The sequence below is a fragment of the Engystomops pustulosus genome, chromosome 6, assembly GCF_040894005.1.
Source record: "Engystomops pustulosus chromosome 6, aEngPut4.maternal, whole genome shotgun sequence".
Classification (NCBI taxonomy): domain Eukaryota; kingdom Metazoa; phylum Chordata; class Amphibia; order Anura; family Leptodactylidae; genus Engystomops; species Engystomops pustulosus.
In genome coordinates this window covers 117,432,392-117,450,250 of record NC_092416.1, presented here as the reverse complement: position 1 = coordinate 117,450,250, position 17,859 = coordinate 117,432,392, and the positions used below count along the sequence as shown (strand labels likewise).

The window sequence follows — 17,859 nt, the reverse complement described above, 5'->3', positions numbered from 1 at the left end:
CGTCCGTCAGAGTCTCCTAATCTAAGGGAGCTTCAGTTTCTTTGTTCTTTGTCAAAAAAACTTATACATAAAAATTTTTAAAAAAAGTCAGTGTTAGTGTTATAATCAATTAGTGTCAGTCAGCGTCCGTCACAGTCAGTCAGCGTCCGCCACAGTCAGTCAGCGTCCGTCAAAGCCAGTCAGCGTCCGCCACAGCCAGAGAGCTTCCGTCAAAGCCAGTGAGCGTCCGCCACAGTCAGTCAGCGTCCGCCACAGTCAGTCAGCGTCCGCCACAGTCAGTCAGCGTCCGCCACAGTCAGTCAGCGTCCGCCACAGTCAGTCAGCGTCCGCCACAGTCAGTCAGCGTCCGCCACAGTCAGTCAGCGTCCGCCACAGTCAGTCAGCGTCCGCCACAGTCAGTCAGCGTCCGCCACAGTCAGTCAGCGTCCGTCACAGTCAGTCAGCGTCCGTCACAGTCAGTCAGCGTCCGCCACAGTCAGTCAGCGTCCGCCACAGTCAGTCAGCGTCCGCCACAGTCAGTCAGCGTCCGCCACAGTCAGTCAGCGTCCGCCACAGTCAGTCAGCGTCCGCCACAGTCAGTCAGCGCCCGCCACAGTCAGTCAGTGTCCGTCACAGCCAGTTTCAGTGTCAGCGAGAGTCCAACAGCGTTATTCACTGTCAGACTGACAGTTTTGAACAGTGACAGTTCATCTGTGTCCACCAGCAGCAGTCAGTGTCACTGTAACGATTGTTACATTTGCAAGTAAATTACATTACACATTGTTACAGTTTCAAATAAAGTGCATTAGACAAAATGACACAAAGAACATACAGTGCTGAGGAGGCGTATGCTATGTTAGCCTCAGATACAGAATCAGCGAGTGAGGGAGGCTCAGAATTTGTTCTGTCCTCCTCTTCTTCTTCCTCATCTGATAATGAAGAACCTCCTCGCAGGGTTAGGAGGGCCATAACTCCAGTTTTACCTCCACCTCCAGAAAGTAACTGGTTTTCCACAACCTCCTATGTCCCGCAAGTACTTGACTTTACCGCTGTTCCAGGAGCCCAAGTACAAACAGTAGGGTTATCTGAAATTGGCCATTTCAAATTATTTTTTACAGATGACCTGCTGGACTTGATTGTTGAGCAAACCAACTTATATGCCCAGCAATTTTTAGAAACTAACCCCAATTCATTTTATGCCAGGCCATATAGATGGTATCCAACCACTAGAGAAGAAATTAAAAAATTTTGGGCATTAGTGCTAAATATGGGCCTTACAAAAAAACCATCAGTAAGGGACTATTGGTCTAAAGATCTCTTACATCATACCCCCTTGTATGGATCAACAATGCCCAGGGCTCGCTTTGAGGCCGTCCAAAAATTTCTCCATTTTGCAGACAATTCCCAATGCCCCCCCCAAAATGACCCCAGTTTTGACAGACTGTATAAGATTCGGCCCCTGATTAAATTTCTAAGCCACAAATTCTCTTCCCTATACACCCCAAAAAGAGAGATTTCGGTGGATGAGTCCCTTGTGCACTTCAAGGGGAGAATAAAGTTTAGGCAATATTTGCCTAACAAACGTGCCAGATATGGCATAAAGATTTACAAAATGTGTGAGTCCGAAACAGGCTACACTCACACATTTCGGATCTATGAGGGAAGGGACAGTCAAATTCAGCCCCCTGATTGTCCTCCATCCCTCACAATAACTGGGAAGATTGCCTGGGACCTCCTGCATTCAGTGTTTGACAAGGGGTACCACGTGTACCTTGATAACTGGTACACAAGTGTGGCCTTGTTTCAGTGCCTGGCTGAGAAAAAAACACTCGCATGTGGGACGATCCGCAGGAATCAGAGGCACCTTCCCAAGACCCTAATAAGCCAAACCCTGCAGGTTGGGGAGAGCAGAGCACTTCACAGTGATGGGGTCCTCTTTTTAAAATTTAGGGACAAAAAAGAAGTGTTTATGCTATCTAGCATTCATGATGCCAGCAGCTCCCTTGTCCCTGTCCGCGGAACAGCAGAACCTATCTCAAGACCACTATGCATTCAGCATTACAATAAATTTATGGGGGGAGTGGACATGTCTGACCAGATCCTCAAACCGTACAATGCCATGCGGAAATGTAAAATATGGTACAAAAAGCTGGCAGTATATTTTATCCAAACGGCATTGTACAACTCCTATGTCATCTTTAGGAGCACTGGTCACCAGGGATCATACCTGGAATACCAGGAGAAGGTAATTAAATGTCTTCTCTTTGGTGATAATGCGGCAGAGGGAGGAGAAAGTTCTGCCTCTGCGACTGCTGTCTGCAGAATTGTTCCTGGGCAGCACTTTCCTGGAGTAGTGCCCCCCACTGCAAAAAAAAGTCACCCCCAGAAAAGATGTGTTGTCTGCTTCAAAAATGGCAAACGCAAAGACACAACATATCAGTGCGACACATGTCCCTCCCACCCTGGTCTTTGTATTAAAAACTGCTTCCGCATTTACCACACATCGCTGGACTTATAAATTTCTTTTTTACCTGTTTTCTTTTTTTTTATTTGAATACTCTGAACCCCTAATCTCGTCCACCTCCATAATTCCCATTATACCCCTAGATGAATACCAAGTAAATGAAGGCCTCAGAATCCTTGTGGCGTTCTATCACTTCCAGGCCCTGCCATGTGTCCAGGCAGTATATAAAGGTTTATTTTATGAAAGCAGGGGAAATAACCTTATAAATGTCAGAGTATATTTTTCCACATTTTTGCTGTTGCATGAAAATGATGTACTAAGTGGACATTTTTGATAAAAAATGTGTTTCAATATTTCAGATATTCACCACATCTGTTCCAAAAAAACAAGAGAACAATACAAGCGTATATACAAAACCCCTTAAAAAATATTTAGTGTGGTCTTTTATAAAACAGAGGTACTTATGGCTATAAGGGCCTATGTAAATCAAACTGGGACCTGCAAAACGTATAGGGAAATAGCCCTAAAAGCTTCAAAATCCTTGCATTGTCCTATCACTTGCAGGCCCTGCCATATGTCCAGTGAACATATTTATGCCACTTTGGGGGTATTTCTGAACTCAGGAGAAACAGCACTATAAAAATTAAGCCCATTTGTTTCACTTTCATGCTCTGCATCTGACAAATCTGTCCTATAAATGCTGAATTTGTGAAAAATGGCACAAAATTTTTTTTCACGCTACATTTCAACAAAAAACTGTAAAACAACCATAGCATCAAAAGGCTTATCATAACCATAAATACATTCTTGCAGGGGTGTAGTTTCAAAAATGGTGTCATTTGTGGGGGGTTTCCATCATTCTGGGGGTCCACGGTCTCTTTGAACATTACTTGGGGCTGGTGAATCAATCATTCAAATATTGGTCTTTGAACGCCTCAGGTTGCTGCTTCACTTGCAGGCCCTGCCGTATGTCCAGTGAACATATTTATGCCACTTTGGGGGTAGTTCTGAACTCAGGAGAAACAGCACTATAAAAATTAAGCCCATTTGTTTCACTTTCATGCTCTGCATCTGACAAATCTGTCCTATAAATGCTGAATTTGTGAAAAATGGCACAAAATTTTTTTTCACGCTACATTTCAACAAAAGACTGTAAAACAGCCACAGCATCAAAAGGCTTATCATAACCATAAATACATTCTTGCAGGGGTGTAGTTTCAAAAATGGTGTCATTTGTGGGGGGTTTCCATCATTCTGGGGGTCCACGGTCTCTTTGAACATTACTTGGGGCTGGTGAATCAATCATTCAAATATTGGTCTTTGAACGCCTCAGGTTGCTGCTTCACTTGCAGGCCCTGCCGTATGTCCAGTGAACATATTTATGCCACTTTGGGGGTATTTCTGAACTCAGGAGAAACAGCACTATAAAAATTAAGCCCATTTGTTTCACTTTCATGCTCTGCATCTGACAAATCTGTCCTATAAATGCTGAATTTGTGAAAAATGGCACAAAATTTTTTTTCACGCTACATTTCAACAAAAAACTGTAAAACAGCCATAGCATCAAAAGGCTTATCATAACCATAAATACATTCTTGCAGGGGTGTAGTTTCAAAAATGGTGTCATTTGTGGGGGGTTTCCATCATTCTGGGGGTCCACGGTCTCTTTGAACATTACTTGGGGCTGGTGAATCAATCATTCAAATATTGGTCTTTGAACGCCTCAGGTTGCTGCTTCACTTGCAGGCCCTGCCGTATGTCCAGTGAACATATTTATGCCACTTTGGGGGTATTTCTGAACTCAGGAGAAACAGCACTATAAAAATTAAGCCCATTTGTTTCACTTTCATGCTCTGCATCTGACAAATCTGTCCTATAAATGCTGAATTTGTGAAAAATGGCACAAAATTTTTTTTCACGCTACATTTCAACAAAAAACTGTAAAACAACCATAGCGTCAAAAGGCTGATCATAACCATAAATACATTCTTGCAGGGGTGTAGTTTCAAAAATGGTGTCATTTGTGGGGGGTTTCCATCATTCTGGGGGTCCACGGTCTCTTTGAACATTACTTGGGGCTGGTGAATCAATCATTCAAATATTGGTCTTTGAACGCCTCAGGTTGCTGCTTCACTTGCAGGCCCTGCCGTATGTCCAGTGAACATATTTATGCCACTTTGGGGGTATTTCTGAACTCAGGAGAAACAGCACTATAAAAATTAAGCCCATTTGTTATACTTTCATGCTCTGCATCTGACAAATCTGTCCTATAAATGCTGAATTTGTGAAAAATGGCACAAAATTTTTTTTCACGCTACATTTCAACAAAAGACTGTAAAACAGCCATAGCATCAAAAGGCTTATCATAACCATAAATACATTCTTGCAGGGGTGTAGTTTCAAAAATGGTGTCATTTGTGGGGGGTTTACATCATTCTGGGGTCCACGGTCTCTTTGAACATTACTTGGGGCTGGTGAATCAATCATTCAAATATTGGTCTTTGAACGCCTCAGGTTGCTGCTTCACTTGCAGGCCCTGCCGTATGTCCAGTGAACATATTTATGCCACTTTGGGGGTATTTCTGAACTCAGGAGAAACAGCACTATAAAAATTAAGCCCATTGGCTTCACTTTCATGCTCTGCATCTGACAAATCTGTCCTATAAATGCTGAATTTGTGAAAAATGGCACAAAATTTTTTTTCACGCTACATTTCAACAAAAAACTGTAAAAAAACCATTGCGTCAAAAGGCTGATCATAACCAAAAATACATTCTTTCAGGGGTGTAGTTTCAAAAATGGTGTCATTTGTGGGGGGTTTCACCCTTCTGGAAACCTCAGGAACTTTTGAAATGTGTCCTGGCACCTGATCTGTGTCCTTCGCCTAATCTGCCCTCCAAAAGCTCAATGGCGCTCTTTCTATTCTTTACCCTATTGTGGCCTCATAAAGCGGTTTACATCCACATGGGGATTATTGCCATAGTAAAAAGAAACTGCACAAACAAAAATTTGTGAGGTTTTTTCCTTTTATCCTGTATAGACATATGTATTTTAGGGCTAAATATTAACTTAATTGTAAAAATTAGAAAATTCCAAATGGAACCTCCCTTTACAATATGAAATGACCTCTAAAATCATTGAATCTTACATTTTTTTGAAAATTTGAAAAATTGCTGTTCTATTAGAAAGTCACCTAATGGCCAAATAAAATATTATAACATTTAAAAAATGATGCCAACATAAAGTAGATTTATGGTAAATGTTAATTAGTTACTAATTTGGGTGGTTAGACTTACTGTAAAATGGGAATAACATTTAGAAATCAAAAAATTGCCATTTTTTCAAAATTTTTACCAAATTTCTTACTTTTTAATAAATAAATGCAAAGCATAACAACCAAAATATACCACTAACGTGAAGTACAACATGTCACAAAAAAACAATCTCAAAATTACCTAGGTATGATAAACCGTTCTAAATTTATAACTGCAAATAGTGACACAGAACAGATTTTAAAAATTGTGCTTGGTCCTGAAGCTATATAATGGCTTAGACGCGAAGGGGTTAAACCTTAAGGTTTTTTTTTTTGCGGCCACAGAGACAAAACAGAAGAAAAACAGAGACACAACGGAGACAAAATGCAACGGATGCGCAACTGAAGCTGCACCAATGCCAATGTGAAAGAGCCCATATTCTCATTCAATTATGCACCTTCATTCAATAATGATCAAAGACAGCAAGTCATGTCTACCTACCTGCCAGCTTCAAACGTAAACCAGGCTGGGTCTCTTCCATACCTCCTCAATGAGCTTAGTGGCCAAGATACCAGTTTTAACCTAGGATTCTGCACATCCCATAAACTAATATTCTCAAATGTGATCTGCAGCATACATTCTCCATGGACATCTGTATTAGGGGATGGTATCAAGTACACATTGTATCTCTCTGGGAAAAAAAAGTATTCTTGTAAACTGTTTTAAATTATATATATAGAAATAAAGACGCAATTTAAAAAAAAATTTTTTTTTTACTTTTCAACATAGTCCCCTTTTAGAAAGATATACTTCCCCAACGTTCCTGCCATTTTTTTAACCCCTCCAAAAATAGGATTTGTCGAACTCTCCAAAATATGCCTCTGTCTCGGCGATGATTTCCTCGTGTATATATCTATATACACTCACCGGCCAATTTATTAGGTACACCATGCTAGTAACGGGTTGGACCCCCTTTTGCCTTCAGAACTGCCTCAATTCTTCGTGGCATAGATTCAACAAGGTGCTGGAAGCATTCCTCAGAGATTTTGGTCCATATTGACATGATGGCATCACACAGTTGCCGCAAATTTGTCGGCTGCACATCCATGATGCGAATCTCCCGTTCCACCACATCCCAAAGATGCTCTATTGGATTGAGATCTGGTGACTGTGGAGGCCATTTGAGTACAGTGAACTCATTGTCATGTTCAAGAAACCAGTCTGAGATGATTCCAGCTTTATGACATGGCGCATTATCCTGCTGAAAGTAGCCATCAGATGTTGGGTACATTGTGGTCATAAAGGGATGGACATGGTCAGCAACAATACTCAGGTAGGCTGTGGCGTTGCAACGATGCTCAATTGGTACCAAGGGGCCCAAAGAGTGCCCCACACCATGACACCACCAGCCTGAACCGTTGATACAAGGCAGGATGGATCCATGCTTTCATGTTGTTGACGCCAAATTCTGACCCTACCATCCGAATGTCGCAGCAGAAATTGAGACTCATCAGACCAGGCAAGGTTTTTCCAATCTTCTACTGTCCAATTTCGATGAGCTTGTGCAAATTGTAGCCTCAGTTTCCTGTTCTTAGCTGAGTGGCACCCGGTGTGGTCTTCTGCTGCTGTAGCCCATCTGCCTCAAAGTTCGAAATACTGTGCGTTCAGAGATGCTCTTCTGTCTACCTTGGTTGTAACAGGTGGCGATTTGAGTCACTGTTGCCTTTCTATCAGCTCGAACCAGTCTGCCCATTCTCCTCTGACCTCTGGCATCAACAAGGCATTTCCGCCCACAGAACTGCCACTCACTGGATGTTTTTTCTTTTTCGGACCATTCTCTGTAAACCCTAGAGATGGTTGTGCGTGAAAATCCCAGTAGATCAGCAGTTTCTGAAATACTCAGACCAGTCCTTCTGGCACCAACAACCATGCCACGTTCAAAGGCACTCAAATCACCTTTCTTCCCCATACTGATGCTTGGTTTGAACTGCAGGAGATTGTCTTGACCATGTCTACATGCCTAAATACACTGAGTTGCCGCCATTTGATTGGCTGATTAGAAATTAAGTGTTAACGAGCAGTTGGACAGGTGTACCTAATAAAGTGGCCGGTGAGTGTATGTTGCACTTTATTGTACTTGTCAACATGGAATAAAGAACTCACCTTTAATACCACCAATCGGACGTTTTGGAGTGCTGCCTACTTTCTCCTATCTCTACCTCTGAGGGACCTGTGGCCTGGTCCCATTGTGCCTGCATCCACCCTTACCTACATCGTTTGTGTTACATTTTCTTCATGTATATCTAGCAGGGAGTTCCAAGGCAGCACAACCTTAAACGTTGGGTGCAAAATCTGTGGATCAATGGCAGGGTAGATCAGGAAATGCAACACTCCACGATAGTGTTCAAAAGCAAGTGATATTTTCATGGAATGAATATCACTTGCTTTTGAACACTATCTGTATATCTATATATACTGGAGGTTATTTTACTCAATATTGACTTTCTGAAGCAGGAGGTAATGGAACATGACAGGGGACTTGAAGCGGTGAAAATAATGTTGGATGATTCCACATAAACTGCACACTGTAAAGGGTTTGTGATAGAACTATTAGAACTGATTTTGAGACACAACTATTTCCTGTTCCATGATGACTATTTCCTGCAAGTACAAGGGATGGCCATGGGGTCACACGTGACCCCCACATATGAGAAATATTTACATGAAGTTATTTGAGGAACAGAGGATCTATGTATCTCCCTACTTCAACCATGTATTGGAGTGATAGAGATACATAGATGATGTGTTTGTGATATAGAAAGGAGGAGGAGACTTATTGAAGGAGTTTTGTGAAGAGCTAAATCAAATTGACCCCACAGTAAAATTTACAGTAGTGAGTTCTAGGAGAGAAATGCAATTCCAAGACACATTGGTGACCTTAAAAGGATATTACTAATAACAATAATTCTTTATTTAATCTACATATTACACAGTGCTGCACAAAGCATGCCAAATTGGTCCCTGTTCCCATGGGGCTCACCATCTAAACAACCTACCGGTATGTTTTGGAGTGTGGGAGGAAACCGGAGGACCCGGAGTAAACACAGGTAAACATGGAGAGAACATACAAACTCTTTGCAGATGTTGACCTGGGTGGGACTTGAGCCCAGGACCCCAGCGCTGCAAGGAAGAAGTGCTAACCACTAAGCCACCGTGCTGCCCAATGAGGGTTTTGTAACACATCTTTATCAAAAACCAACTGGAATAACCTATTGAATTTTCGCAGTGCACATCCATGCAGTATGATACAGAGTTTACCGAAAATCCAACTAATGCAGGTTAAAAGAATAGTAAGTGATGATGCAGATAGAGAAGTGCCACTAGGGAATATGTGTACAAATTTGAAGAAAGACATTACCCCAAGGGTCTTCTAAAGATGCAAAAGGAGTTAGTGGATAAATGCCTAGAGAAGAACTGCTAGATGAAAAAGACAGGAATAGAAAGGAAAAACAAAAACTGAGGATTTCACTAGTGAGTACATACAAAGAATATAGTGGTGAGATTACTAAAATTGTTAGAAAACACTGGCCAATACTAAAGAGTAACCACAAAGAGGTGTTGGAGTTTAGGGAACCCTCTATATTCTCCTATCTGAGATCTAGGAATTTAAAAGATAGATTGGTTCATTCAGATGTCGGCACTAGGAGGACATTATTTTACAAAAGAATGTTGTGATAGTTTTCCAAATATAACTGTATTAATTGTAGGTACATGATTAAAACCCCTTCCCGCCGCAGCCCTTTTTCGTTTTTGATTTTCATTTTTCACTCTCCACATTCAAAAATCTGTAACTTTTTTATTTTTCCATGTACAGAGCTGTGTGACGGCTTATTTTCTGTGTAACAAATTACACTTCAAAATGGTGGTATTTAATATTCCATGCCATGTACTGGGAAGCAGGAAAAAAATTCCAAATGCAGTGAAATTGGTAAAAAAACGCATTTGTGCCGTATTCTTGTGGGCTTGGATTGTACGGATTTCACTGTGCACCCCAAATGACACGTCTACTTTATTCTTTGGGTCGGTACGATTACGGGGATACTAAATTTGTATAGGTTTTATAATGTTTTCATACATTTAAAAAAATTAAAACCTCCTGTACAAAATTTTTTTGGGGGATTTTGCCATCTTCTGGCGCTAATAACTTTTTCATACTTTGGTGCATGGAGCTGTGGGTGGTGCCGTTTTTTGCAGATTTTGATGACGTTTACAATGTTATCATTTTTAGGACTGTACAACTTTTTGATCACTTTTTATAGAATTTTAATTTTTTTGTTAAAATAGCAAAAAAAGTGCCATTTCCGACTTTGGGTGCGATTTTCCATTACGGGGTTAAACCTAGTGAAAAACCGTTATCATATTTTGATAGATAGGGCATTTTCGGATGCGGCGATACCTAATGTGTTTATGATTTTTACTGTTTATTTATATTTATATCAGTTCTAGGGAAAGGGGGGTGATTTGAATTTTTAGGTTTTTTTATTCTAATTTTTTTTTTAACTTTTTTTTATTTTTATTTTTACTATTTTTCAGACTCCCTAGGCAGTATATGGGGATTTTACTACTACAGTATGGCAGTATATGGGGATTTTACTACTCATACATTACAATGTGCTGATAGCACATTGTAATGCATGGGTTAACCCGAAGTAGCTTCGGGTCTTCGTGAGACCCGAAGCTACCATGGCGACGGATCGCCGCTCCCCACACGCCGCCATCTTTTTGAAGCAGCTGGCACATTTGCCAGCGGCAATCAGCAGTAAAACACCCGCGATCGGTGCCAGCAATATGCAGCAAAGACTTACCGGCTATGGAGAGGGCTCAGCCCGCGAGCTCTCTCCATGCACCGGGACCCGACATGTGACGTACTATTACGTCACATGTCGGGAAGGGGTTAAAGGTATCCATTTTAAGCATCCCAAAACAGGGGAAACCTTTGAGATTAAACACCGATTAACATGTAATTCAGAGTTTGTAATATGTGTCCTGAAATGCCCATTCAAACTGATTTATGTTGGTGAAACCACATTAGAATTTAAAGTGAGGATAAATCAGCACAGGTACTGTATACTATTAGAAAAGAAAGACCTACCAGCATCAAAACATTTCTATGATGCAAAACACAAAGACAAAGGTCTGAGATTCACACTATTTGATCATATATCACCTCAACGTAGAGGAGAAAGACAGAAGGAATTATTAATGAAGGATTATTAAAGCATTATTAATGAAGGAACTGCAATTATTAAGAGGCTGAATGCTATGAAATCCCCTCACCAATAGCATGAAAGGTACGAGTTGGTTTTCAGAATCGGTGTTGCTGAAGGATAACTAATAGAATTTTATATTTCCTTTTATGGAATTTCCCTTATGTATAGGGATTAACAATTATGTGTTTTTATTTTTTACAGACACAAAACAGAAAACTTTATATACACAGAATCACATTAAAAATACCAACTCAACGGCAACGAGATGTCATCTCCCATGAAGGTTATGTGCTAAAAAACTCGGCTTGTACTCAAATTTCTACGGTATATACAATTCTAAAGAAAAGACAGCATTCCAATGTTGGTGAGAAAAATTGGGGTGACTCCTTATTCTATATAAATGACTTACAATTTACAAAATGCTATTTGGCATACTCCCTGTCTAACGCTCTTCTCATATCTATATTTACACTGATTATATTTGCTTCAAATTTACTCACTGCTAAGACCTATTGATTATGTGTCTGTACAGACCATGAACTATTTTATGGCAGGTTTATACTGTATGTGGCAGAGCATCATAGCCTGAGATAGTTATGAAAATACACAACTCCCACAATGCAATGAAACAAAACACACTACAGAAAATACCAGAGGTGGTTCCATCTCATGTGTGCAGTTGTGGATAGGCTGCTACTTATGTGCATGACAATCATATTTTATTTCTCACCATTCTGCTCTCGTTCTACACCAGTTGCGAGCAAATCAGGTTCCCCGAAACTGATGTCATTAATCCTGGTTCCAAGACACTCATTGTGCAGCACCTTACACCACTCATCAGCCTCCAGCTCTGCCAGAAGACAAAGAAAATTATATTATTCTATTGCAGTTATTTTGGCAGAATAGACATTTCATTAGACCAGTGCAGTATTATGTAAAAAAGTATTTAGTCAGCCACTAATTGTGCAAGTTTTCCCACTTAAAAAGATGAGAGAAGCCTGTAATTGACATAATAGGAAGACCTCAACTATGAAAGAAAAAATGTGAAAAAACCACACTTAATAAAATATGAAGAGGAGTGGGGGTTAATAAAATATGGAGGAGGGGGGCTAAATAAAATATGGAGGAGGGGGAGCTTAATAAAACATGAAGAGGGAGGGGCCTTAATAAAATATTGAGGGGAGGGGGGCCTTAATAAAATATTAGGGGGGGGGTGGCAGAGTGCATGGGGGGGCCTTAATAAAATATGGACGGGGTGAGAATGACAGTGTGTATGAGGGGGGTCTTAATAAAATATGGAGGCGGGGCGGCAGTGTGTATGGGAGGCCTTATTAAAATCTAGAGGGGGGCAAGGTGTATGACATTGTTTTATACTGTAAATAACTGTGGTATTTTTAGGGGTGCAGTGAGGGGGATCTGCTTCCCAGAGCTGATCACATCTGCCAGAAAATTTTGCAACCAGATTTTACGACAATTTTGGATGTGAAGGAGAAGACATGTCACCTGTGAGGTACTAGATGCTACTTCTTCCTGTGTTAGATCAGTATTGTAGTCACTGATTAACCTTCTAGTGTGAGACAGCGCTCAGAGTATGTACTGTTAAATCTATAGGGTCAGAGAGCCAGGTGTGACTCGTCTATATGGTGCAGGGACGCCAGAGTAGGGTTATTGTCATCAGTTCTTATAAAGTTTGTCAGCATTTCCTTATTTGAAGGTTGGTGCAGTGCGAACACTTACATCCCTAACCACAGCCCAGTCACCAGCAGAAAGCCCGGGAAACCAGGGGTAACTCTGATACTACTAGAATCTTTGAGCTCCAATCCGACCTTGTCCACACCTTCTCACTCTTCAGACAGGATCAAGCAGCACAGGATGGGTCACTTTAAAATAGAAGGGCACTACTTGGACTGCCTGAGACTGCAGGAAGATGCCATGTTTTGCCAACTCTGTGCCTGGGAGACAGCCCGTGTGCCCACAGAGAGGTCTCTGAGTGCCATCTCTGGCACCAGTGCCATAGGTTTGCCACCACTGCCCTAGTGTATTACCGATGGTAGCCTTTTTGAGGTCGCATTCACACTTTCTGCTAGTGTTACGTTCACTCAACTCAATGCTAGTGCACATGGGGTGGGCCTCGGCCTGATCACATATGCGTTTCCAGGTCACGCATGCAATGCCATATGGTAACCATATGAGTTACCATAAGTCTCAAGTTGAAAAAGTCTATATTTTTATTAATTTATTATGTTTTATAACTAGAGATGAGCGAGCACTAAAATGCTCGGGTACTCGTTATTCGAGACGAACTTTTCCCGATGCTCGAGTGCTCGTTTCTAGTAACGAGCCCCATTGAAGTCAATGGGAGACTCGAGCATTTTTCAAGGGGACCAAGGCTCTGCACAGGGAAGCTTGGCCAAAGACCTGGGAACCTCAGAAAAGGATGGAAACACCACGGAAATGGACAGGAAACAGCAGGGGCAGCATGCATGGATGCCTCTGAGGCTGCTTAATCGCACCATTATGCCAAAATTATGGGCAACAGCATGGCCATGACAGAGTGACCGAATAGATAGCATCTAGAACATCCAATAATTGACCCTGACACTATAGGGGACGGCATGCAGAGGCAGCGGCAGCGGCAGCAGTGGCAGGCTAGAGAGTGTCATGGCAACATACCCTAAATGGACTCAGGCTTCAAACCAATGGGTGGCAGAGAGGAACCAAAGGAGGTGAGCAAGAAGCGCTCAAATAATATCGGTACATGATAAAAGTTTGCCAGTATATTTTGTGGATTACACAGCAGGGTGGCGACAAAGTTAACATGGAAGCCATGAAAACAATCCAAAATTCTGCCTGACACAGCTCGTTTGATAAGGGGACCATGTATGGAGGCAGTGAACTAGTAGTAGATTAAAGGTGCTGCAGTTAAAACTATGTTAGTTGGATCTTGGCATGGAGCTGGCGCTCCGCTGCCAGGCGAGCTTTCGCCAATCCAAGCCCCTGTCTCTAGGCTACTCCCCAAACAGCACTTCTAAGAACCTTTTGTATAAGATCAAGTGTAGTAGCGTTCTTATAAGTTTGGGATATGGCGGGTGAGGGGAATGTAAACATCTGCGCAAGAAGCGCTGAAATAATATCCGTAAATGAAAAAAGTTTTCCAGTATATTTTGTGGCTTACACAGCACGGTGGCGACAAAGTTAACAAGTTTGATGTGGAATGCCCTGTAATAGCTCTTGGGCGGTGTGCCTTTTATCACCTAGGCTCAGCAGTTTGAGCACCGCCTGCTGTCGCTTAGCGACGGCACTGCTGCTGTGCCTAGAGCTACCGACTGATGGCGCCATGCCCACGGATGGTAATTCGGAAGAAGAGGAGGTGGAGGAGGGGTGGGAGGAGGAGGAGGCATAGTAGGCCTGAAACACCTGGGCCGAGGTAGGCCCCGCAATCCTCTGCGTCGGCAGTATATGACCAGCCCCAGGGTCAGACTCGGTCCCAGCCTGCACCAAGTTAAGTGTAGTAGCGTTCTTATAAGTTTGGAATATGGCGGGTGAGGGGAATGTAAACAGATGCGCAAGAAGCGCTGAAATAATATCCGTAAATGGTAAAAGTTTGCCAGTATATTTTGAGGATTACACAGCAGGGTGGCGACAAAGTTAACAAGTTTGTTGTGGAAGCCATGAAAACAACCCAAAATTCTGCCTGACACAGCACGTTTGATAAGGCGGCCATGTATGGAGGCAGTGAACTAGTAGTAGATTAAAGGTGCTGCAGTTAAAACTATGTTAGTTGGTTCTTGGCATGGAGCTGGCGCTCCGCTGCCAGGCGAGCTTTCGCCAATCCAAGCCCCTGTCTCTAGGCTACTCCCCAAACAGCACTTCTAAGAACCTTTTGTATAAGATCAAGTGTAGTAGCGTTCTTATAAGTTTAGGATATGGCGGGTGAGGGGAATGTAAACAGATGCGCAAGAAGCGCTGAAATAATATCCGTAAATGGTAAAAGTTTGCCAGTGTATTTTGTGGATAACACAGCAGGGTGGCGACAAAGTTAACAACTTTGATGTGGAATCCATGAAAACAACCCAAATTTCGGCCTGACACACCTCGTTTGATAAAGGGACGATGTATGGAGGCAGCTATATGGACGACTTTTGGAGGTAGCAATGGAGACAACGTGTGGAGGCTGCTATGGAGACAATTCAATTTGGATAGTGCCTGTATGTGGCAGTCCAAAAAAGTTTTCAAACCAGAGGAGCAGGTAGGTGGCCCTCCAGAAAAATGGAATAGATTGAGTGCCTGTATGTGGCAGTCCAAAAAAGTTTTCAAACCAGAGGAGCAGGTAGGTGGCCCTCCAGAAAAATGGAATAGATTGAGTGCCTGTATGTGGCAGTCCAAAAAAGTTTTCAAACCAGAGGAGCAGGTAGGTGGCCCTCCAGAAAAATGGAATAGATTGAGTGCCTGTATGTGGCAGTCCAAAAAAGTTTTCAAACCAGAGGAGCAGGTAGGTGGCCCTCCAGAAAAATGGAATAGATTGAGTGCCTGTATGTGGCAGTCCAAAAAAGTTTTCAAACCGGAGGAGCAGGTAGGTGGCCCTCCAGAAAAATTGAATAGATTGAGTGCCTGTATGTGGCAGTCCAAAAAAGTTTTCAAACCAGAGGAGCAGGTAGGTGGCCCTCCAGAAAAATGGAATAGATTGAGTGCCTGTATGTGGCAGTCCAAAAAAGTTTTCAAACCAGAGGAGCAGGTAGGTGGCCCTCCAGAAAAATTGAATAGATTGAGTGCCTGTATGTGGCAGTCCAAAAAAGTTTTCAAACCAGAGGAGCAGGTAGGTGGCCCTCCAGAAAAATTGAATAGATTGAGTGCCTGTATGTGGCACTCCCAAAAATTGTTTAAAACAGAGGACCGGGTCGGTGGCCCTCCATAAAAATTAAATGCATAAAGTACTATAGCTAGAGCCAGTGGGCCCTGTCAAAAAATAGCCAGTTTCCTCTGCTTTACTGTACAAAGAGGAGGAGAAGGAGGAAAATGAGGAGGAGGAGGAGTGGATAAATTATTCAGGTTGAGCTTCCTTCACCTGGTGGAGATTGGAAATTAGGAGAAATCCAGGCTTTATTCATCTTGATAAGCCTCAGCCTGTCAGCGCTGTCAGTCGACAGGCGTGTACGCTTATCGGTGATGATGCCACCAGCTGCACTGAAAACCCGCTCGGATAAGACGCTAGCGGCAGGGCAGGCAAGAACCTCCAAGGCGTACAGCGCCAGTTCGTGCCACATGTCCAGCTTTGAAACCCAGTAGTTGTAGGGAGCTGTGTGATCATTTAGGACGATGGTATGGTCAGGTACGTACTCCCTCACCATCTTTCTGTAAAGATCAGCCCTACTCTGCCGAGACTGGGGACAGGTGACAGTGTCTTGCTGGGGTGACATAAAGCTGGCAAAAGCCTTGTAAAGCGTACCCTTGCCAGTGCTGGACAAGCTGCCTGCTCGCCTACTCTCCCTCGCTACTTGTCCCGCAGAACTACGCACTCTGCCGCTAGCGCTGTCAGAAGGGAAATACTGTTTCAGCTTGTGCACCAGGGCCTGTTGGTATTCATGCATTCTCACACTCCTTTCCTCTCCAGGGATGAGAGTGGAAAGATTTTGCTTGTACCGTGGGTCCAGGAGAGTGAACACCCAGTAATCGGTGCTGGAATAAATTCTTTGAACGCGAGGGTCACGGGATAGGCGGCCAAGCATGAAATCTGCCATATGCGCCAGAGTACCAACGCGTAAGAATTCACTCCCCTCACTGGCCTGACTGTCCATTTCCTCCTCCTCCAACTCCTCTTCTTCTGCCCATACACGCTCAACAGTGAAGGACTCAACAATGGTCCCCTCTTGTGTCTCGCCAACATTCTCCTCCTCTTCCTCCTCATCCTCCTCCACCTCCACCTCCTCCGATATGCGCTGAGAAACAGACCTAAGGGTGCTTTGGCTATCAACAAGGGAATCTTCTTCCCCCGTCTCTTGTGAGGAGCGCAAAGCTTCCGACTTCATGCTGACCAGAGAGTTTTTCAACAGGCCAAGCAGCGGGATGGTGAGGCTGATGATGGCGGCATCGCCACTGACCATCTGTGTTGACTCCTCAAAGTTACTCAGCACCTGACAGATATCAGACATCCACGTCCACTCCTCATTGTAGACTTGAGGAAGCTGACTGACCTGACTACCAGTTCTGGTGGAAGTTGACATCTGGCAGTCTACAATCGCTCGGCGCTGCTGGTAAACTCTGGATAACATGGTCAGTGTTGAATTCCACCTCGTGGGCACGTTGCACAACAGTCGGTGAGCGGGCAGTTGGAGGCGGCGCTGCGCTGCCCTGAGAGTGGCAGCATCTGTGCTGGACTTCCTGAAATGCGCACAGATGCGGCGCACCTTCGTGAGCAAATCAGACAGATTGGGGTATGTCTTGAGGAAACGCTGAACTATCAGATTTAACACATGGGCCAGGCATGGCACATGTGTCAGTCTGCCGAGTTGCAGAGCCGCCACCAGGTTACGGCCGTTGTCACACACAACCATGCCTGGCTTCAGGTTCAGCGGTGCCAGCCACAGATCAGTCTGCGCCGTGATGCCCTGTAATAGTTCTTGGGCGGTGTGCCTTTTATCGCCTAGGCTCAGCAGTTTGAGCACCGCCTGCTGTCGCTTAGCGACGGCACTGCTGCTGTGCCTAGAGCTACCGACTGATGGCGCCATGCCCACGGATGGTCGTTCGGAGGAGGAGGTGGAGGAGGGGTGGGAGGAGGAGGAGGCATAGTAGGCCTGAAACACCTGGACCGAGGTAGGCCCCGCAATCTTCGGCGTCGGCAGTATATGACCAGCCGCAGGGTCAGACTCGGTCCCAGCCTCCACCAAGTTAACCC

General features: G+C 43.4%; 1 protein-coding gene across 2 annotated transcripts in view; it reads right to left on the bottom strand.

The window, feature by feature from the left end:
- DOK5 (docking protein 5) overlaps nt 1-17,859 on the bottom strand; it is a 114,390-nt gene that overhangs the window by 17,843 nt on the left and 78,688 nt on the right. For both annotated transcript variants that reach the window (XM_072110670.1, XM_072110671.1), the window contains 2 exons: nt 11,698-11,817; nt 6,199-6,388 (listed from right to left, as the gene is read on the bottom strand). In XM_072110670.1, the coding sequence (XP_071966771.1) occupies nt 6,199-6,388; nt 11,698-11,817 (310 nt within the window). The remainder of the gene's footprint in view (nt 1-6,198; nt 6,389-11,697; nt 11,818-17,859) is intronic.